This window comes from Myotis nattereri, assembly GCF_964212035.1.
Source record: "Myotis nattereri genome assembly, chromosome: 1".
Taxonomy (NCBI): Eukaryota; Metazoa; Chordata; class Mammalia; order Chiroptera; family Vespertilionidae; genus Myotis; species Myotis nattereri.
Genome location: NC_138075.1, coordinates 205,044,956 through 205,067,495, shown reverse-complemented (window position 1 = coordinate 205,067,495; position 22,540 = coordinate 205,044,956). Strand labels below are relative to the sequence as shown.

The 22,540-nt window shown below is 41.1% G+C and overlaps 1 protein-coding gene and 1 long non-coding RNA gene across 5 annotated transcripts in view; one reads left to right on the top strand and one right to left on the bottom strand.

The window, feature by feature from the left end:
* Positions 1-930: 930 nt before the first annotated feature.
* Positions 931-17,398, bottom strand: LOC308522680. Its single transcript, XR_013996251.1, has 3 exons — positions 17,010-17,398; positions 13,263-13,310; positions 931-1,212 (listed from the first exon to the last, which is right to left on the bottom strand). It is a non-coding gene; the product is annotated as an uncharacterized lncRNA (long non-coding RNA).
* Positions 17,399-17,523: 125 nt separating this feature from the next.
* Positions 17,524-22,540, top strand: part of TMEM33 (transmembrane protein 33) — a 30,367-nt gene continuing 25,350 nt past the window's right edge. For all 4 annotated transcript variants that reach the window (XM_081096163.1, XM_081096164.1, XM_081096166.1 and 1 more), the window contains exons 1-3: positions 17,524-17,666; positions 17,841-17,920; positions 21,841-21,935. In XM_081096163.1, the coding sequence (XP_080952289.1) occupies positions 17,876-17,920; positions 21,841-21,935 (140 nt within the window). In that variant the 5' untranslated portion in view covers positions 17,524-17,666; positions 17,841-17,875. The remainder of the gene's footprint in view (positions 17,667-17,840; positions 17,921-21,840; positions 21,936-22,540) is intronic.

Below are 22,540 nucleotides of genomic sequence, written 5' to 3'. Positions count from 1 at the left end.
AGCAAGAAGAAGTCAGACATAATCCTTTAGAATTTGTGTATTATATTCGCTTACTATCCTGACCGTATCTTTGCAGCAAACTCTTATCAATGAATATTTTTACAGAGTAAAGCATGTTACTTTACAGCCTCCATTTCCCTCCATTTTCAGGTAAAGGGGTGCTAACCAGCAGGTCATACCTCAGTTAGGACTTGCTTATTCTGCACATCACTGCTCTCTTTAGGATTCTGTGCTTTCGGTATTGAACACAGAGATTACTTATACAAAAAGGAACGTGACTTGGCATTCTTGGATTTTTCCACACATGTCAATATGTTCTGCTTTGTGATGGGATGAAAGAATTTTTTTAACTTCAAAAATGATTCTGGTGAAGTGTGAGGCTGTAGAGACCTCTCTGAATCTCCAATATTCTCCTTGTATTTGAAGCAAGCAGTCCTTCAGAGACACCTCTTAGACTTTTCAGCGAGTAACTCCCAAATTGGCAGTTTATTTGTGAATCTGATATCCTCCTTCTACTTTGCATAATAAATACTGTAAATAATACTAAGAATGTTCTTTAATATTAGAGTTGGGAATGAAAATTTCATTTTAAATGTATTCCACAAATAACTTGATAGCTGATTCTGTAAATGTCATTTTTAATGTACTTACAACTGTTCTCCCAACAACTGCTCTGGCAAGAAACCACACTGTGCAGCGAATGCTCTTTATTTTCTTGGATTAAATAGCACATGTAGTTACCTTTGTCTTCATTTGGTTTTTACTTGCTGGGACTCATTTTGCCAGCTCTGAACATTAAAAATAAAAAGTAAATTTACCACCTTTTGTTTTCTTAGCATATTTGAAAAAGAAAGGATATGTACATACTCAAAATAAGAATATAAAATGCCTCTTACTATTCTATTACAACTCAATTGCAGAAGACAGACGACGTATTCATTTTGCAGGGCTCCCATAACAAAGTACTACACATAAGGTGGCTTAAAACAACCAAAATGTTTTGTCTCATAGTTCTGGAATCTAGTGAACCCAACACCCGGCCATCTGCCCTCAGAAACCTGTAGTAGAACCTTCTTTGCTTCTCCCTGGCTTCTGGTGGCTTGTCAGACTCTTTGGCATTTCTTGGCTTATAGATGCATCACTCCAGTCTTCTGTGTTCACATTCTCTTCTTGGCATTCTCCCTGAGTTTCTATCTTCACTCAGTCGTCTTCCTATAAGGACACCCGACATATTAGATTAGCCCTATACCCCACCCAGGTTGACCTTACTTAACTAAATACATCTGCGCCAATCCTACTTCCAAATAAGATCCCATTCTGAAATACTGGAGGTTAGGAATTCAACATATCTTTTTTATTTTCTTTGGGCGGGGCGGGGGGGGGGGCGGGGGTAGACCACAATTCAACCTGTAACAATAATTGTTTTGCTATTACAAATTAACAAATATGTGTATAGTTCTGTTACCACTAATTATATTATTAAGAGTATTTGTGAGTCAGAAGAAAAATTTGGTTTAGCAATTTGAGAGGAAAGCTTGAATGTGGCTCAGCAAAACCCCAAGAAGAGACAGTATCATGCCAGTCAATACATATGAAGGAGAGCTGAGGTTTAGGAGGCAGGTGAATGCATTCCTCTCCTCTCCGTTCGTGACCACGTCATCAGCTACAAGTATTTGGAAGGAAGTAAAATCTGGTACATGTGGGTTTATTGGTTTCTGTGGACTGAATGGTGTTGCCCCCAAATTCATGTAGAAGCCCTGACCTCCCATGAGACAGTATTTGGAGGTGGAGCCTTGGGGAGGTGATTAGGTTAGATGAGGTCCTGAGACTTCTGACTCGCTCTGCTATGCTGCCACATGGTAAAGTTCCATATTCAAAAATCAAACCACTAATCTCTAAGCAATAATAAGATACTTTTTCTCAGTAACATGATTCTCTTGGGTAATAATACAAATATCCTGGTATGTATTAGCTAAAAGATTTTGTGTAATTTCTATTATTACTCAAAAGAAGCATGTTCCTGAGAAAAAGGGGGGGGGGGAATAACCACAACCCCACATATCACCAGAAATCATCATAATTCAAACAACTATTTTGAACCACATCCAATTTATTTCAAATCAATGTCCTGAGAGTTTCCTTACATTATTGTCTGGACTTGGATGTACTGCAGGGTAACAAATACACTGACTTTCCTTTTTAGAAAAAGAGGGTCCGGGTTAGAAGAATAATTAAGTTAGAGTCTGTCACCAACACTGGACAAAAGATGGCTGTTGCAACAGTTGACGTTCTTTCACAATCTTGGATTATTCACATTAAACACACATCTTAGGTTGGATCATTTTTCCTTGGTATAATTGCCCTAAGGTTTAGTACTAGATGGTATAAAGTCTAAGAATTGACAACTGAACCTAACAGAAGCATTGATACATTTTTTACAAATACCTTGAAATATTGATAAGTAGCCAATTTGCCTTGATTTCTTTTCCAATACATTTAGCAGTGTTTATATTGTACATAGGTATGTTATTAATGCTGTTTAACTATTGATGATCTTTATGTATTAGATAATACATTAACATATTTTATATTTGTATAAAGGGTATCTCCACTAATAAAAGAGAAACATGCAAATTGGTGTCACTCTGCTACACTCACCAGCCAATCAGGATGAGTATGCAAATTAACCCAACAAAGATGGCGGTTAATTTGGATGTGCAGGAGCAGAGTAAAGACTGAAGACGACTGAAGACTGAAGAGGCTTGGCTTCTCTGCTGTGGTTGGAGCAGAGAAACCTCGAGGCTTGGTTTCTCCACAATGGCCAGACCAAAGGCCTGGGTCCCGGGTACTGGAGGAAAACCGGTACCGGTACCGGCAGCCAGAGGAAGGAAGATCTATTACATGAATCTCTTCATGCAATGGGCCTCTAGTATATTTATAACCATAAATGTGTGTGTGTACATGCACAGATTTGTATACACACATATTTATGACCATTTGTGTACCCATTAGAAGAGCCTGAGTTGTGCACACAAGTTTTTGAACTCTTTGGACTATGACCAAATAAATATACTCTGGCCGGGTAGCTCTGTTGGTTAGGGCATCCTCCCAGTACACCAAGGTTGTGGGTTCAATCCCCAGTCAGGGCACATACAAGGATCAACCAATCTTATATAAGAAAAGCCTAATAAGCAAATTGTCCCCTTGACCGGGAGTTCAACTCCTCACTATGACATGCACAGAACATGGCGGCGCAGAACATGGCGGGCACCGGTGACATGCTGTGACCTCTCCCCGACTACCTGGGGACGGAGGTGTGGTGATAATGCAGAGCTCACTCTCACTCCCCCTGCTACACTCCCCTGGGACAGGAGGGCTTGCATGCTGGGGAGCCCCCCCTCACCCCACAGTCAGGTGCTGGGCACCCGCTAGGAGCCTGCCCCGCACCTGTGCGGTGTCTTCCAGGTGAGCTGGGCTGCAGCCACTGGGACTGCAGGTGCCAGTCGGGCTCCCCATGGGTTTGCACAGAAGCTGGTCTGCGAGGCCAGCCAAAAGAGGGTGCGCTGCCCATCCAGCTTCCATGTGGCACCGCTGAGAGGCCCAGAGGCCCACACTGCACCCCGGCCGGTGGCATCCAGCTGTGCTCACTGCATCTCTGTGTGGGGAATCGGGCGCTATGACTCAGGCAGACAGGGGTGTGCGGGGGCCTGGGGGCCCAGGTGCTTCCCAGAACCCAGACATCAGCTGGGATCTGCCCTTCCACGCCAGACGCTTGTGCTTCGATCGCTGACCAGGCCTAGGGACCGCACCCATGCATGAATTTTGTGCACTGGGCCTCTAGGGAATGCATAAATAAGTGGAACAACAAATCGGTGTTTCTCTTTCTCTTCTTCTCTCTTTAAAAATCAATCAATAAATTAAAACAATTAATAATTAATAATTAAAATAATTAATAATTAAGTAACTGGTGAGCAAAGAATAAAAGTAGAAAAGAGGCATTTGGTAATTACTTGATATTCCAGCTATGTTTTAAGAATGTGTCCCTCTCGACAGCATGGGTAGACTTAGAGGGTATTATGCCAACTGAAATAAGTCAGTCAGAGAAATACAAAAACCATATGATTTCACTTACATATGGAATCTAAAGGACAATATAAACTAACAAACAAAACAGAAACAGACTCATAGATACAGAGAACAGACTGATGGTTACCAGACAGGAGGAGGTTGGGGAACTGGGTGAAAAAGGTGAAGGGTTTAAGAAATACAGATTGGCCCTAACTGGTCTGGTTCAGTGGATAGAGCGTCGGCCTGCAGACTGAAAGGTCCCAGGTTCGATTCCAGTCAAGGGCATGTACCTTAGTTGTGGGCACATTCCCAGTGGGAGGTGTGCAGGAGGCGGCTGATCGATGTTTCTAACTCTCTATCCCTCTCTCTTCCTCTCTGTAAAAAATCAATAAAATATGTTTAAAAAAAGGACAGAAATACAGATTAGTAGGTAAAACAACAACAACAACAACAACAACAACAACAACAGACCCGGTGGAGATCATGGTTCCATTCCTGTCATTGTGGGTTCCATCCCCAGAAGGGGGCATGTAGGAGGTAGCCCATCAATGATTCTCTCTCATCATTGATGTTTCTATCCCTCTCACCTTCTCTCTTCCTCTCTCTGAAATCAATAAAAATATATTCTCTCTCTCTTTTTTTTTAATGTGTCCCCCTCATGGAGTCAGGGAGCACTGCTGGTTGGAAGGACTTGCTTGACAGTGAGCTATGACTGTCAGATCACTTTGTGAGACTGAAGTCTTGACTCCTTACTTCTCTGGGCTGAAGCTGTCCCATCTGTAAAAGGTGATATTTGAGGACTCTTTTATCTCTAACATGCTATGAATTTTCAGCATTATTAACTATTGATACTTTTCATGACAGCAAGTAGTTGAATCCTAACTGCATTTTCTTTTCTGTGTTAGTGTGTTTCAACCTTCTGAGATTTTGTATTAGATAAGAAATATATTGGACTCTCTTCTTCCTGACATGAGGGAATGCAGCTGGCAGAGTAATTTGTGTCCCTTTTGGGGACTTAGATCAACTATTTCACGTTGTCGGGCTGCTTCTGAAGACATCAGGCGTCTGGAAGGAATAGCCCTAAAGCCACTGCTGGTAAAGACCAGACTTAGAGAAACATCCTCTGAATCTGCAAACTAGAACACACAGTGTTTTAGTGTTTAAGATGTTTAAACTCACTAAATTGGGTATGAGTGGTTTTCTTATTATCATATGGTATCTTATTTTGAAGCTTAGGATTCCTGAGAGACCTTCAAAGTCATCTCAGCATTCAGTGTGAATGTCTCCAGGATTCTTGCCATTCTGTTAAGAGTTCTCTGCCCAATCTCAACTCCCCTGTCTGCTCCCCTGACACATATACCACATGCTTCCAGATGGCTAACTTTTAAAAAATGTTTTTTTATTTTTATTAATTTCAGAGAGGAAAGGAGAAAGAGATAGAAACATCAATGATTAGACAGAATCACTGATCAGCTGCCTCCTGCACGCTCCCTACTGGGGATTGAGCCCTTAACCCAGGCATGTGCCCTAGACCAGAATCCAACCTGGGACCCTTTAGTCCACAGGTGGATACTCTATCCATTGAGGCAAACCAGCTAGGGCCCAGAAGGCTAACTCTAATTCAATTCAGTAAGTATTTATGGACTGCACATTGGGTGCCCAGAACTGTGGTAGATGTTAGGGATATAAGCATATCTAAAATAGGAACCTACCAACATGAATTAACCACAAAGCACTCATCTAGGTTAAGTGAACAAACTGAACTCCTGTGTACCTTCATTTAACATTGAACACTTAAAAATTAAATCAGATATTTAATTTAAATATTTTAAACTAGAGGCTCGGTGCACGATATTCATGCATGGGGAGGGGGGTCCCCTCAGCCCAGACTGCACCCTCTCGCAACCCAGGACCCCTCAGAGGGTGTCAGGCTGCCAGTTTAGGCCCAATCCCGTGGGTCTAAACTGGCAGTCGGACATCCTTCTTGCAATCTGGGACCACTGGCTCCTAACCACTTGCCTGCCTGCCTCATCACCCCTAATCGCTTGCCTTCTTGTCTCATCACCCCTAACTGTCTCTACCTTGGCCCCTGCCGCTGCGGCTTCATCCGGAAGGACATCCAGAATGACATCCGGAAGGTCATTCGGCTATCTGGTCTAATTAGCATATTACGCTTTTATTATTATAGATTTTTATTTTGTTAATATTATTTTTTGTTTTCTTTTTTTCACAGGTAATGAGGATCCCTTCATCTTGCTGATACTAGAAACTTTGTCTTGTAGTGCTATGGCTGATTCATGACAACAGAATAACTCCATCAGCGTCTTCAAGGACACTCCTATTTACTATTTCAAGAGAGAAGGTAAATGTTTCTATCCTTTCATCCAAAAGCGATACCAAACTATTAACATACATTTAAAGGAAGAGGTACTCAAGACACATTGTTTATAATCACACTTACAATAAGGTGCTCTGTCAAGAAGCCATTCCTGCCCGCCCTATTTCTGTAGATGGTATTAGAAGGTCGAGTCGACAGTAATATTAATACCAGGAATCCAAGTAAAGTTCATAAACTCTTGGCCCAGCTGGCTCCAGCTCACCAAATCAAAAGCTGGTGAAAGGTGAGTAAAAGTTGGGGGAAAGTTTTAATTTGCTTTGCTACATTTCTTTACGAGGTGAAAGAGGATATAGCTAAGTACCTCAATAGTAAAATAATTAAACGGACGTCTACTTACTTCTCCTGAAAAGTACTGACCCTGCATTTTACAAAGAAGAATGTTGACCTCTAGTTTTAAGAATCTATCTAGCAAATAATCGGTCTGTTTCTATGAGAATATTTAGAGGTTGGATTGTGTAGACATGCACAGTCTCATCCAATAGTCACTAGTTGCATGTAGTTAGTGAGCACTTAAAGTGTGAGTAGTCCAAACTAAGAGTTACTCTAAGTGTGCTTTAACACACTGGATTTTAAAGACTAATATGAAAAAAAATAATTTAAAATATCTGATTAATATTTTGTTATGTAGATTACATGACAAAAAGATAATGTTTTGAACATATTGGTTAAATAAATATATTAAAATTAATTTCATGTGTTACTTTATTTTAATTAAATATATTTTTATTGATTTCAGAGAGGAAGGGAGAGGGAGAGATGGAAACATCAATGATGAGAGAGAATCACTAATCGGCTGCCTCCTGCATGCCCCCCACGGGGGATCAAGCTCACAACCCAGAGCCCTTGACTGAAATTGAACCCAGGACTCTTCCGTCCACAGGCTGATGCTCTAGCTACTGAGCCAAACCAGCTATGCCTCATGTGTTACTTTTTACTTTATCAGGATATTTTAAATTACGTACCTGGCTTACATTATATTTTTATTGACAACTCTGATCTATAACCTACTTTAAAGCAGTAAGGACAATGTTATCACATATGTGTGTAATATGTAATATGTTAGTTTAATTACATCCTACAAATGGATATTTGAAAGCCAACATTCTGGAAAGGTATCTTACAAACATTTCAAATATCTTTATCTCTAATCTTTCTCTCTAATCAACCCCAGAAGGCTTATGAAGTAGACTGTATTATTGTTCTAAATGTGTACAGCCATATTTTTAGAGTCCTTCCTATTGGATAACTATAGTCCTGGCTTCAGGCTTGGTCATGCAACTTACCGTGGCCAATGAAATGCGAGTGACAATGACATATACCATCCTGAGCAGATGCTTTACCATCACATGATCTGCCAACTCTCTTTCTCCTGGGCCACAAGGGGCAGCTTCTGCAACCTGAGTAAAGATAACACAAGCAGGGCCACAGCTGACCCTTGAGGAATATGTTACCAGAGTGAGAAGAAAAACTTCTCCCAGAAGATGGTTAAATTTTTTTCCCGGAAGATGGCCAAAACATCTGCTTTCTCTTCTGCACCAAAACTAAGTTTAAGCATTTCCAGTTTGGCAGGTGTGGGCCAGAAATTGATGCAACTCTTCAGGAGAGACTCTAAGAAACTCTAGGTAGGAATTCAATGAAGCAGTCAGTATCTGATTGCTCATTGCTGTGTTCTCAGCACCACGCAGTGCCTGATACATAGCAGGTGACCTACCAATATTTGTTAAATAAATGAATGATGACTAGGTTTTAATGCGCTTGAAGCTCACATATATTTGGGGACATTTTGTAAGAAAAAAAAAAAGTCCCACATTACTAATACAAAGTTAGGTTACAAAAGTGAAAATTTATTTAGACTGAGAAAAAAATCTTAATATATTAAAAGATCTTAGGACAAAAATACTACAAATATCATGCAAACCTAGGAAAATAACATGGTATATTTACTAATTAATTGCTTGACTCACCTCTATATTAAATTTTTCCATAAATGTTTTGGCTGCAAACTCTTTAATCTTCTCTTTAGAAGACAACCATTTGCAAACTTATTTTCTATAGAAAGATCAGAAAGATCATTTAATCTTTCCTTTAGCATGATTGATTGAAAAAATTATTACCAGTAATTTAGAACATTTCCTTTAAGCCTCACACAACCTTATTGGTAATTAAACTTTTTTAATTATTGGCAAATTTGAGCAAACCTCAACCAAGTTTCTTTCATATATGACTGTAAGACCATATAAGGGCCTTTCAAATAAGTGTTCTTATGTGGTGAATACATAATCTTTGAACTGATGAGACTCATGGTAGTGGGATATTATGAGTTTTATGTTATTTTCATTGATGATTGTATTATATGTCAAGCAGAAAGAAATTTAAATTTAAATATTTTCCCAAAGCATTTATATGATTTACTAGAGGCCCGGTGCACAGATTCATGCACATTGAAAGGAAATTAATTAGAAGAAATATTTTAATATCTCTATTTGCCCTTTCTCTATGATAGAAGTGTCAACCAAATTCACAATCGACAATGACAGATCAAAACACATGTGTGCAATTGGCGCCAGTGAGAGCTTTATATGTATTGTGCATGCGTGAGTCAACTTAGCCATATATATATATATATATATATATATATATATATATATAATAAACTTGCTTAATTAAACGTGCTTTCTGATTTAGCTAAACTTTTTCCAGCCCAGTGAAGCACCCTAACTTCTCTTTCAGGTAATTGTCAGCAACACAGCAATAAATGTCAACAAGAAGCAGATTATTATTATAGATCACGCAGGGAGAACAAAAGGTAACATATTTAACTGTAGCAGTGTTTGTCTATATTCTGTGCAGTGAGAAAACCTGAAGTCATCTTTAAGGTTCACCATTTCTTGCTTCTTTCAGTTGGGTCAAGTTTCTAAACCTTCTAAATTTCTGTTTTCTGGCTAATGAAAAGAAAGTAGGATTCTACCAAGTCTCCTATCTAACTACTCCAGGACTTCTGTGAGGATCAAATGAAATTAGGCACATGAAAATGCTTCACAAACATTTGGTTAAAGTGTAAAATGTTTGCACCTGGCTATAAAGCAAGTCGTGTTACTGTGCTGAAGAAACTCCAAGGAGGCTAGTCGCTAGGGAGAGGAAGCTGAGTGTTGCTATGTGACATCATTACCCAGCGCCCACAGCGACCATTTCCAGGCTGGGCTGGGCTGTGGACCGCACTTTGCACCATGGGGTCTTGGCAGCATTGGCTGCAATTCGGTGGGCTATCGCTCTGGAGTGTGGCGGGGCCTGTGTCCCATTTGGGGGAAGCCAAGTGTTGCTTTGTGGGTGCCAGATCCATGGTGCTGTTTCTTTGTAAATGGCCAGTGCGCGTCACAGCAGCTCCTGTGTTAAGCATCTGCCCCCTGGTGGTCAGTGCACATCATAGCAACCGGTCAGACGGTCGGACAGACAATTAGCATTTTAGCCTTTTATATATAAACATTCCTCCTCATTAATTAGTTTATCAAGCAGTCTATAGTGGCACATTTTTAACTGCATATGCTGCATTATTGAGTATATTGCAGACAGAAGAGAAATTACATTTTGACTAAGCCTTAATGAAAACCCAATTCCTCACTTACAGTTTTACATGTGAGATGATGAGAACAATTTTCCACAGACCACCTTTCAGTTCATAGATTTTAGATGTTTTTTTCTCTACCAGATGCTGTAGGTTATGTCCAAAGTCATCTCTGAATGTCTTAATATAACTAACTTAACTATACATCAAAGTGAGTAGGAACTACTTAACCACATCCTACTAAACCCAGACAAAGTGTATTTGCAAACTGACTTCCCTTTGGCTGGATTGCCAAAATTCCTACAGCCTGGATATGAGGGGCAGCGTGTGCAGAGGAAGCTGAGGTAGGAAGAGATAGCAGCAACAGCTTTCATTGTGAACACAACCCTCAACCTTTCCCAGGGTCTTGGGAAGAGGCCGTGCAAGTAATAGAGAAACAAGCTTAAGCTTCCTTAACGTCACAGTAAACGCACCTCTGATGAAGGGAGAGCTGCTCTGCAAAGCTCAGTGACCAAGGGTCCAAAGCAGGCCGTTTTCCCCACCCCTGGTCACAACAGAGCACTGGCATCTGAGCACTGGGAAGGTTTGGGGAGGACTGGAGGTTTGGATGGATAACGTCCTGTGGCATGGACATCAATGTTTACATGAGGAGCAGTGTCCAGGGTGAGCCTTTACCAAAGGGGCTTTCAGGCAGAGATTGGGATGAGGGGCCGCTGCTGCCAGGCAGGAAGTCAGCCATGAGATGCCTAAAGCTGACAGACTGGTTTGATAATAATGCTAATGATCGCAGATATTATCTGAGTGTTTTTCCTCCCTCTTGGCAGACAAGGAAACGCAGTCATACAATGACTTTTTAAGCACAAGTGAAGTCCCCCTTGGAAGAACGAGTGGATCTACTGAAAGCAGGAATTTTAGGACACATGTGAAACATAAGCATAGAATAAAATTCTGGAAAAATCAAATCCAGTCTGTAATTAGGGTCTATGTCTGGATAGATTATGGTAGCTTTAATAATTATTATTGCTTATCTATATATGCTGAAATGCTTTACAAACAACATGTGCCCCTTTTGTATATTTTATGTTATTTTTAAAAATTTGCTAACTTTTATACATGTAAGAAGAAATACATGAGTTTCCCCAAAATATTTAGGGAGAACCTAGGGAAAGTTGTGAAGCCCTGTGGAAAACTGGGAGATGTACCCAGAAATAGCAAGGCTGACCCTTACTGTGGTATATGGGAGATCCAGACCAAGGACCTACAATCTGCACTTCGCTGTCTGTGGAAACCCATCCAGGCTTTGTTAAAGCTATACTGTCAGTTTCAGCCTCCTGGGGCAGCTGAGCCAGAACATGGGGCCTTGGACTCAAGAGGTGCTGCTAAACTAGCTTGGGGCCAGGGTATGCCCATATGATTGACCCTTCCTAAACCTACTGGGTCACAGTGAGACTATGGACCACAGGAATATATCCATGGTATAACGCCTAATAGCTGTGCATTTCCTATTCCTTTAATGAAATTTCATTTTGCAGGAGGGGATGTTTTTATTAGTTTACAAGCTGTCAAAAAGGATACATTTCTATTTCTGGCTGTAAATAGAAATGTTAACACCCCAGAAAGGTAACTAGGAACTGTTGTACTAGGGGTGTCTTGGGCTTAAACATTATCTGGTTTGTTCTCTCTCCTATGCATGCATCAGGCCTGTCTTTTTGGCTTTAATTCCTGCTCTTCCTTTACATGTGATAAACACTCTAGCCAAGGAATAACCACTAGTTCCATGCAAGGTCACAATATGTCCTCAGCGTGAAATGCCCTCCTACTCCATCTCTGTAGGTCCCCCTCTAAATATCCCTCAGGTGTTTGCTCAAATGCCTTCCTGGTCTGCCATCCTCTGACCCTCCCAGAAGCACTTGATTAGAACATTTTCACAGCACACATTCCTTTCTTCTTGGCATTAGTTTCTGGAGGTAGGGAAGTAGAGCTTTCTTTTTAAGAAGTAGATTGTAAGACTTCCAGCTAGGAGTAATAAACAGGTGATTTTAAACAATTCCTTTGAATTAATGGTGACACAAACTGAATTTCAAATGTAGGGGATGGGGGGAGGGGTAACCTGATCTCTGGCCTTCAACCAGTAGGCATTCATTCACAGCCAGGTCCATCTCCTGCACATGCTGAAATTTATAAGATGGAAGGGAATGGGGAATATGCTCATTTTCTGAAGCTCTAGAACATATTTCTAGTGTACCTATATATTTTTCTATCTTGAGTAGCTAAGTCTCTGATAAATTTTCAAAACAAGGTAAAATTGTGACATGTATAAGAAATACGTTATATTTATAAAATAAGAGATTATACCAGCATGGCTCAGTGGTTGAGTGTCAACCTATGAACTAGGAGGTCACGGTTTGATTCCCAGTCAGGGCACATGCCCAGGTTGTGGGCTTGCTCCCCAGTAGGGGGCGTGCAGGAGGCAGCCGATCAATGATTCTCTCTCATCACTGATGTTTCTATCTCTCCCTCTCCGTTTCTCTATGAAATAAATAAAAAACATGTTAAAAAATAAAAACTAAGAGATTATTTTATAGTATGTATAAAATAAACACATGTCAAAGATTTTTATGAAATTCATGAAATAATGAGAGAACTGGGGAATTTGTTAAAATCGATTCAAAGGAGGAGTCAAAGAACTACAAATTCACATAGAGTAAAGGAATGTTGAAATAAATTTATAAATAAAAGAAAAATTGAATTTTTCTACAGGAGTGAGTGGGTGATTAGAGAAGTCAATTCAACCTCCACCAGGTAGAACCTACCTGTGTGTCTATAGATATGAAAGACAGAACGATGCCTCCCTTCCTGCACCTCCAAGATGCCCACATCGTAATCCTCAGACCCTGTGGATCTGTTAGGTTACATGGCAAAGGGAATGGAGGTTGCAGAGGGGATTAAGATGGCCAATCAGCTGACCTGATCATAGAGAGATTATCCTGGATTATCCATCTGGGTCCAATGTAATCACAAGGGCCCTTGAACGTGGAAGAGAGTAAGCAGAAGAGAGTTAAAGGGAGCTGTGACCACTGAAGAAAGGCCAGAAGGATGCAAGATTGCTGGCTTTGAAGGTGGAAAAAGAGGTCCAAGAATCCAGGATGTTGTGGACTCTAAAAGCTGGAAAAGGCAAGAAAATGAATTTTTCCCTATAACCTCCAGAAAAAAAAAGTGGAGCTCTGCAGATACCTTGCTTAGTCCAGTGAGAGGCCTGCGTGGGACTTCTGGCCTCCAAACCTGTAAGACAGTAAAGCTGTGTTAAATTTTTAAAGGAGCAGTAGAAAATTAACATAGTAGACAAGAATTAGTGACATTGCTATCAGTTATCTACGAGTCAGAGTTTGAAAATAGCCTGGAAAAACAAAGGTGCGGCCGAAACCGGTTTGGCTCAGTGGATAGAGCGTCGGCCTGCGGACTGAAGGGTCCCAGGTTCGATTCCGGTCAAGGGCATGTACCTGGGTTGCGGGCACATCCCCAATAGGAGATGTGCAGGAGGCAGCTGATCGATGTTTCTCTCTCATCGATGTTTCTAACTCTCTATCTCTCTCCCTTCCTCTCTGTGAAAAATCAATAAAATATATTAAAAAAAAACACACACACAAAGGTGCACACGTTTTTGTTTTTGTTTTTTTGTGAGATTCATAGATCACACACACACACACACACACACACACACACAATTAAGACCTCATACTTAAGCTACATCAGCAGAGCTTATGGAGCTTACCTTCCAGGCAGCAAATAAAAGCTGGAATGCACTCCTAATGAGATGAATGACTCAGCACTTAGCAATTACAAAGATGCCCTATCCAACCACAGGATCATTAATCACTGATGGAAGCAGAAATGAGCAAATTGATGACTTGATGGTTCAGTAGATCTCCCTTGAAAACTGGGGAGAGCCAAATCATCAATAACTCTGGAAGCAATTCTTGCTCCATCAGCCAATTTCTAGCCAAAAGGAGTAATAGCCTCTTGGTATCCAACTGCTGCAGCTTCAGGGTTTATGTTACAGCAAAATTTTCTTTCCTTCAATTAAAATAAGCTGTGTAACACTTATGACTGGACTCTTATCCTATGGAAATTCTTATCAAGTAGAAATTGAATGACAGACACTGGAAAAAAACCCACAAAAATATAAAAAGCATCAGATAAAAAAAAAAAGAAGATTAAAGCAGAATCATGTGACTTTTGCTTTCCTGGCATCTATATCTCATTCTTTTCATAACAACACTTAAGAGTGTCAGAGGAAGCTGATCTCATACATATTCCTCTTACCACTCCATTCAGACAAGAGTGGGTGAATGATCCAAGCCTGGCCCATCTGTATCAATGATAGGTTTAAGAATTTATGAGCCTGGCCAGTGTGGCTCAGTGGTTGAGCATCGACCTATAAACCAGGAGGTCATGGTTCCATTCCCGGTCAGGGTATACGCCTGGGTTTCGGGCTTGGCCCCCAGTAGGGGGTGTGCAGGAGGCAGCTGATCAGTGATTCTCATCATTGATGTTTCTCTCTCTCTCCCTCGCCCTTCCTCTCTGAAATGAATAAAACTATGTTTAAAAACAAAAAGAATTTAGTGGACCAATCTGACCCACTAAGAATCAAGCCTGGATCATTATTTGAAAAGTATCAGGTAAGAGGCACTTTCTATGGTCTAGTCTTGCTAACGTGGTAGAATATGGACTTGAGTTGAGGGAGAATCAGCTTGACAATGAAGTCAACTCAGAGGGAAGCAGAAAGGAGAACACAGAGTCATTTGATATCATTTGTACTCTGTTGGGTTTTTTTTTAATGTTTTTATTGATTTGAGAAAGAGAGAGGAAGGGAGAATGATAGAGAGATAGAAACATAAATAGGCTGCCTTCTGCACTCCCCCTACTGGGGATCGAGCCCGAAACGCAGGCATGTGCCCTGACTGGGAATTGAACCAGGGACCCCAGGATTCATGAGTCGATGTTCAACCACTGAGCCACACTAGCCAGGCTCATTTGTACTCTTAATTCCAGTCATGTCTATTATAAGATCATCTACCTCTGGTTTTTCCAATGTAATCAATTATTTCGTCCCCTTTCCCTCATAAGTCTGTCTGGGCTTAATTTCTGTTACTTGCCATCAGGAGAGTCCTGGCTAAGACAACCATGTATATTTGATAAGTTATCTCACTACTGTTAAAAGATAACCCAAGGAAAATTAAAAATTTTAAGTTTATTTGAGCAAAAATTAATTCAAAGCAGGTAGTGCCAAACCATAAGTGGCTAGAAGCACTCCACTGACAGGAGATAGAGAAGACTTTTATATAGAAATGGCAGAAGCAAAGCAATGGAATTAGTTGATAGGCTATACTTTAAATACTTGCCTTATTTGAAAAAATAAGACCAGTTGGCTGTTTGTGGTTGGTTGCCCTTAAGTTTTGCCTTCTTAACCTTGAGGCATGTTTGGGCTTGTGTTTTGGATGGCTAAAGTATTAGAATTACCTTGGTCTAATGGCTTCCATATTTAATTAATTTAACACTACCAAACAGGCTGGTCAAGGAAGAAAGTAAATACACTGGGGTGGGGGTGGGTGGAGAAGACAAATTTCAATTGTTAAAAATAAATAAAAAAGGACCAAATATCATCTATTCATGATACTTCTTGATAATCACTGCATTTGATAGTTAACACTAACCACTAAAAGCTCTTACAGAAACCAATGCCTTGGCAAAGTGGCTTCAACTCCTACCATGATCACGATGTATTTTATACTGTTCCTAAATCGCCTGAAACACTGTCTTGGAATCCATATCAGCATCTAAAGCCTGGGGGAATGATACAGAAATGGAGAAAATATAGTCTGCCTGTCATATACTTATGCTCTAGGGAGAGATAACGGAAGAAAATCTAGCTGTTACTAAGAATGAGTGCTATTTGTAAGAATAACTATAGCACAGTTTGATAAATTGTTATCCCTTATTTTCATCCATTAAAAACAGATTATTTCTCCTTTGAAACCTTTTTAGAACCTCCATTGTAGGCCTATATCTGTGGTGCTTTTTAGTCTATCTTCAGCACATCTGAGAATGCAGAAGAAGCAAAGAGAATGAAATCAAAATAACTCAATTATTAGAATAATATGATTAAGGTGATTCACTCAGCAAAAATGAAGTCAAACTATTAAAAAGAGTTTTAATGGGGAGTATCATCTTTCATAAATCAAGAAAGCAAACCATGAACCATTTGGAAAGCCACCTGGTTTGTGTCCCCTTTCATTTATCTTAATTTAGCAGCTTCAGGGAGCATGGCCTGGCAGTTCAGTGTGAGGTCTAAGGTTGTAGAACAGAGTGTTCCTCCACCTTTCCCTCATATATAAACTTAGATTGTTGTCCCTCCCCCCCCCCCCCCAGCTTTGAAAGGGAAAGGAAAATTTTCAACTCATAACAAAAGACTAGCATCAAAACATAACTTTAACATTTAAGTAAACATTTTTTAAACGCTAACAAGCCAATAATAATGGAGAGTAATAAAAGGCAAATCTTGGATGGCCTCTTCAAGTCAGCTCTTCCCCCACAACATTGCCTCCGTTTAGAATTAATCCATCACTTCTCTCCTATATGTATGTAATGGCCTCCCAGTTGATCTCTGGGCTTTTAGTTTGCCCTACTGATCATCTTCTATCTGGTTGCCAGAATGACTTAAATTTCACGAGGTCACACTTCTGCTTAAAATTGTACCTGGATTTCAAGGTTAAATTCAGATTGTCTCCTTAGCACAGCTGCATGACTCTGTATGACTCTGTAGCTCACACCTTTCATCTGCCTCACTGGCACCTTCATTCTGGCCACACTGAACTAATCACCCGACTCCCGTTTGTTGCTTCCTGCACTTTGTTGCTGTCAGGAATCCCCTCCCCACTTAGCCAACTTCGCCTGCCCTGCAAAACTTAGGGCCAGTATTACCTTTTCCAGGAAACCTTTCCAGTTCCTTCGGACCTAGGTCCCCGCCTAAGTGCTCCCTGTGATTAATTAGGCTTCTGCTGGTATCACACAGCACTGTGCGTGATTTCGGTTTACTTGTCTGTCTCTCCTGCAGTCTACAATACTCATCTTTTTATCTTCTGTGCCAAGCTTCGGGCCTGTCACATAGCAGCCGCCTGAAGTGCCTGTTGAAAGAATTCATTTCAGAAGTAGAACCATGGGGCTGAATGAGCCCCCAGAGAAAAACATCAAAGAAGAGGTTGCTGAGCCTTCTATATTAGGGAGTAAAGAGATTTCGTGGTCTGGAAATGGCAGGAGGCGGGGGGCATCTGTGAGCTGGAGAAGAGAAAAAAATTGTTTCACCCGGCCTCGATTTTTAGCTTACTGAGCCAATAGGCGTGCAGGGCAGGTGGAGCCAAAACGAGAAAAACTACATTTCCCATTATGCCCCGGGGCACCGCTCGGGGTTTCCCCTCTTCAGCACCACCTCTTCCTCGCGGAAGTGAAAGGAGAACTTCCGGTCCCGGCAAAACCCCGCGCCGGCGGCGTTAGGTCAGCCCCGTAGGGCCTTGCTCGGAAGCTCCGCCTTCGCTCAGGTCTTTCTAGAAACCCAGCTTTGCTCCTGGCGGTGCCGGACAGGTACTTCCCGGCCACTACGGGGTCCCCGGGGCAGTCCGCCGCACTGGTGCTGGGGGGAACTTGTCTCTCTGGAGGGGGTTGGAGTTCTCGCGGGGCGCTCCCGGCTTGTGGCACCGGCAGAGAAGCCGGTTACGGGGGCCGGGGCCCCGCGCTGACATTTGTTTCTTTTCCTAGTTGCAGCGTCCCGGACGCGTGCGTGTGCCCCCTCCATGGCGGATACGACCCCGAACGGCCCCCAAGGGGCGGGCGCAGTGGTAAGTGAGCCGGCCAGGTGATCTGACTTGATTTGCAGGAGTTAGGAAGGAGCAGGAAGTGTTGCCAGTCGGTCCGAGGGCTCCAGAAGCTCTTTGCTTTCAGGACTGGGCTTAGTGATTGGGGAAGGGTTGACGGTGGGGCCGCGGGAGGTCGTGAGCGAAGATGTAGAGGCACCTGCACGTTTCTTTTTCAGAAACGACCTCAGGCTAGTTGTCGGGCCCGCCTGGAGCAGGTGGCCCACACCTGTATGCCCTGGAAGTTGGGCCTTCTTGCCTCTCCCGCCCCTCGGTCTCTATCCCAGGTCCCAAGGTTGAAGATGCCAAGTGGGATCGTGCCAGGACACGCCTCATTCTGCACATGCGTGCTGGCAGAGAATGTGTCTGCTCAGTTTATGCCATTATCTCTATTTATATATACCTCTTTCTTTTTTCTTTATTTTGCAGAACCTTTTGAGAGTTAGTTGCATACATCATGATGGCTAACCCATCAATAATTCCGTATTCTACATGACTACAGTACAATCATCACTGCAATTTTTGCAGTTAAATTTGGGAAATTTAACATTGATACGTGTTATAACGTAATATTCAGTCCATACCCAGACCCGTTCTGCAGAATACTCTTCAAATTGGAGTTGTCTGATAAGTGATATTCTATCCTCAGTATATTATATATATCAGGATTCATTTTATGTTGATTTTTCTCATCATCTGAGATACTAAGTTTGATTATCTGGTTAGGGTGGTATCCACCAGATTCTCCATTGTAAAGATATCTTTTTTTGCCTTTGTAATTAAGTAGTTTGTGAGCCCTGGCCTGTGTGGCTCAGTTGATTTGGCATCATCCGTGGGTCCACCTCAGTTCCCAGTCAGGGCACCTACCCCAGTTATGGGCTCCATCCCTGGTAGGGGGCATGCAAAGTGGTCAGTTGATGTTACACTCTCACATCAGTGTTTCTCTCTTTCCCCCTCCTGTCCTCTCTCTCTGAAAATCAATGAAAAAAAAAATTTTTTTAAGTAGTCTATGACATAGTAGTTTGACACTCTGTTAATACTTTTTCACCTTAATAGTTTTTCACTCAAAGATCCATTGATATTTTTTGCCTGAACTATTTATAACATGATTGGGCAGTTCACTCTTAAAATTTAAACCAATACACCTTTTTAAATCTTTGTTGTATAATAATGTTACATACACATAAAAAATGAACAAAATGGAATGCATAGCTCAATGATTTATCACAAAGTGAACACCCTAAACACAAATAGGTTTTAAGAAAATGTTCTAAAATTAGAACATTTGTAGAATCTGAATATTATATAGAAACAGCATAGTGAGCTAGATTCATCCTTTCACTTGGCTACTGATGATCATTTAAACTTAATGGCGTCAACAGTATAGTTGGATAGAATAAACTAGAGGCATATTTCCAGAGTTACTGGCATACTGTTTAAAAGACATGCAAAGCCAGCCAATAAGTCTGCTTACCTGAATGTGTTCTGCAAAAATTTAGAGAAAGCTGGCAATAGTAAAGCCATGTTACGAGCCTTAAAGACATTGAAGTCATTAAGGTCCCTGAAAATGGCTATAAGAAGTAAAAAAGACATGCAATAAAATGTCCTTGAATTTTAACATGTACTTGCATTTTTTCCAAAAGTTTTTTACTATATCTTCTCGCAAAAGATAATTATATTAGACTAGAGGACCAGTGCATGAATTCGTGCACCAGTGAGGTCCCTCAGCCTGGCCTGCAGGATCAAGCCGAAACCTGCTCTCCGACATCCCCTAAGGGGTCCCAGATTGCGAGAGCGTGCAAGCCAGGCCAAGGGACCCCACCGGTGCACGATCGGGCTGGGGAGAGACACAGGAGGTTGGCCAGCTGGGGAGGGACCAGAGGAGGGCTTCAGGGCATGTCCGGCCGATCTCACTCAGTCTCACTCAGTCCTTTTTGGCCAGACCCCAGCAGCAAGCTAACCTACCAGTTGGAGCGTCTGCCCCCTGGTGGTCAGTGCACATCATAGTGACTGGTCTACCAGTCAACTGTCTGCCCCCTGGTGGTCAGTGCACATCATAGCTAGCGGTTGAGTGGCCTTAGCATATCATTAGCATATTGTTCTTTAATTGGTTGAAGGGATGACTGGACACTTAGCATATTAGGCTTTTGTTATATAGGATTGCTTAGACTAGTGTTTCAGACTCCAGGTTAAGGTGCATTAGTGAGTTTTGATATCAGTGTCATGGAAACACTTTAAGTCTTTTTCTTTTTTAATGTTTTTATTGATTTCAGAGAGAGTAAGGGAGAGGGAGAGAGAAATGGAAACATCAATGATGAGAGAGAATCATTGATCAGCTACCTTCTGCACGCCCCCTACTGGGGATCTAGCTCGCAACCCTGGACATGTACCCTGACTGGGAATTGAACCATGACCTCCCCATTCATGGGTTGACACTCAACCAGTGAGCCACACCGACTGGGCAACACTTAAGTATTTTTTAAACATTAACTAGAAAGCAAAATACCAAAATCCATCACACATAGTATGGGTAAGTATTGTTTTGTGAAACTTTTTTTATATATTCACACATTTGTGTTGGATCTTAATGTAAAAATTACTTATGTAGATCCTATCAAAAATTTGAAAGCCACTTTAGAATTTGAATACAAGTTGATTTTTCAATGTAAAAAGAGATTCCAAGTTATTGAAGGGCACATCTATTTGCAAAAAGCAGCAAGAACAGAGAATGAGAAAAAAAACAGAGAAGAAAATGGTATATAGAAGCTTAATTAATCTAGAGCCACTGAAACCAGGGTAAGACCGGTAGGGGAGCTTCCTAGGGATGAGCAAGTTATAAAATCGAAGAGGCAGGTGCTGTTTAACACCAGACAGCCATATTTTGAGCACCTAGAGCAGTGGTTCTCAACCTTCCTAATGCCACAACCCTTTAATACACTTCCTCATGTTGTGGTAACCCCCAACCATAAAATTATTTTCATTGCTCCTTCATAACTGTAATTTTGCTACTGTAAACAATATGTAATTATATATGTGTTTTCCGATGGTCTTAGGCGACCCCTGTGAAAAGGTCATTCGACCCCCAGAGGGGTCGAGACCCACAGGTTGAGAACCGCTGACTTAGATTATGTCATGCCCTTGTGTGTACATCGGCGAATCACCCTCAGGCTGAGTTCAGTAGTGATTGACTGTTAGCATGTTTTACATTTCTACATTGTAAGGTTTACTTAATCTAGACTAGCTTTGTATACGTTTTTATTCAGATCTGAGACCGACCTATTTCAATTTGAGATTTTTGTAAGAATAGGCATTCTGGTTCTCTTGAGAGCAGTTCTTATTTAACAGTCTTAAAGTAGATGAAGTCAGTTTTCTAAGTTTAGAAAGAATACAGACAACTGTAGTTAAATCTCTGAACAAATTTTTCTTTCCTAATTAGTCTTTTTTTAAATCGATTTTAGAGAGAAAGGGAGAGGGAGAGAGAAACATGGGAGAGGGAGACATCAATTGGCTGCCTACTATGCACCCCCTACTGAGGATTGAGCCCACAACCAGGGCATGTGCCCCGACCACAGGGAATCGAACCAGCCACCTCTTGGTGCATGGAACAACGCTCAGCCACTGAGCCACACCGGCGGGGCTCCTGATTAATCTCTTTATTTTTTTATATGTCTACTGGTATTTTCCTATTTAAGTACTTTCTGTGCTTACCACATCAAAACAGTAGGGTGTTCAGACTTGTTAGGTGAAGTGATTGCTTTAAGAGGCTTCACCTAATGATCTTAAAAAAAAATGTATTATTATAGAATTGTTCAAACATTTTGAATAGGAATAAAACTACATAATTTTCATCTTTAAAAACATTTTGCAGCCTTAGTTTACTACAATATTTTTCTTTTTAAATTCAGCAATTCATGATGACCAATAAACTGGACACAGCAATGTGGCTTTCTCGCCTGTTCACAGTGTACTGTTCTGCTTTGTTTGTTCTGCCTCTTCTTGGGTATGTATTATATCTATTTCTGTCTTTGTTATTCAGTTGTTCAGTCAGTTTTTATGGAATATCTTAAGTGCAAGACTTGCTAAACTGCAAGGGATTCAGGGACAAATAGACAAGTCTTATCTTAAAGGCACTAATAACCTAATGTTCCTAACAGGAAGAATATTTTATATTATGTACTATGTGGAAACTGACATCACATTGAAATCTGAGAGAAAATAGATGTGTGGAAATGAGAAATTTTTTTTTTTTGCATTTTTTACTTAATAGGAAAAATGGCTGCTTTGTAAAATTCAGTAGGGCATATATATGAAATGATGCTTCTAATAGATTCTAGTAAATTCTAAAAATGTATTTTTATTGATTTCAGAGAGGGAGAGGGAGAGAAACATCAATGATGAGAGAGAATCATCAATCTGCTGCCTCCTGCACGCACGCACGCACGCAAACACACACCTTGGGGATCGAGTCTGAAACCCGGGCATGTGCCCTGATGGGGACTTGAACCGTAACCTCTTGGTTCATAGGTCAATACTCAGCCACCAAGCCACACCGGTGTAATTTTTTTCTGTTTATAATTAAGTAATAGATTTAGGTGTTGTGCAATT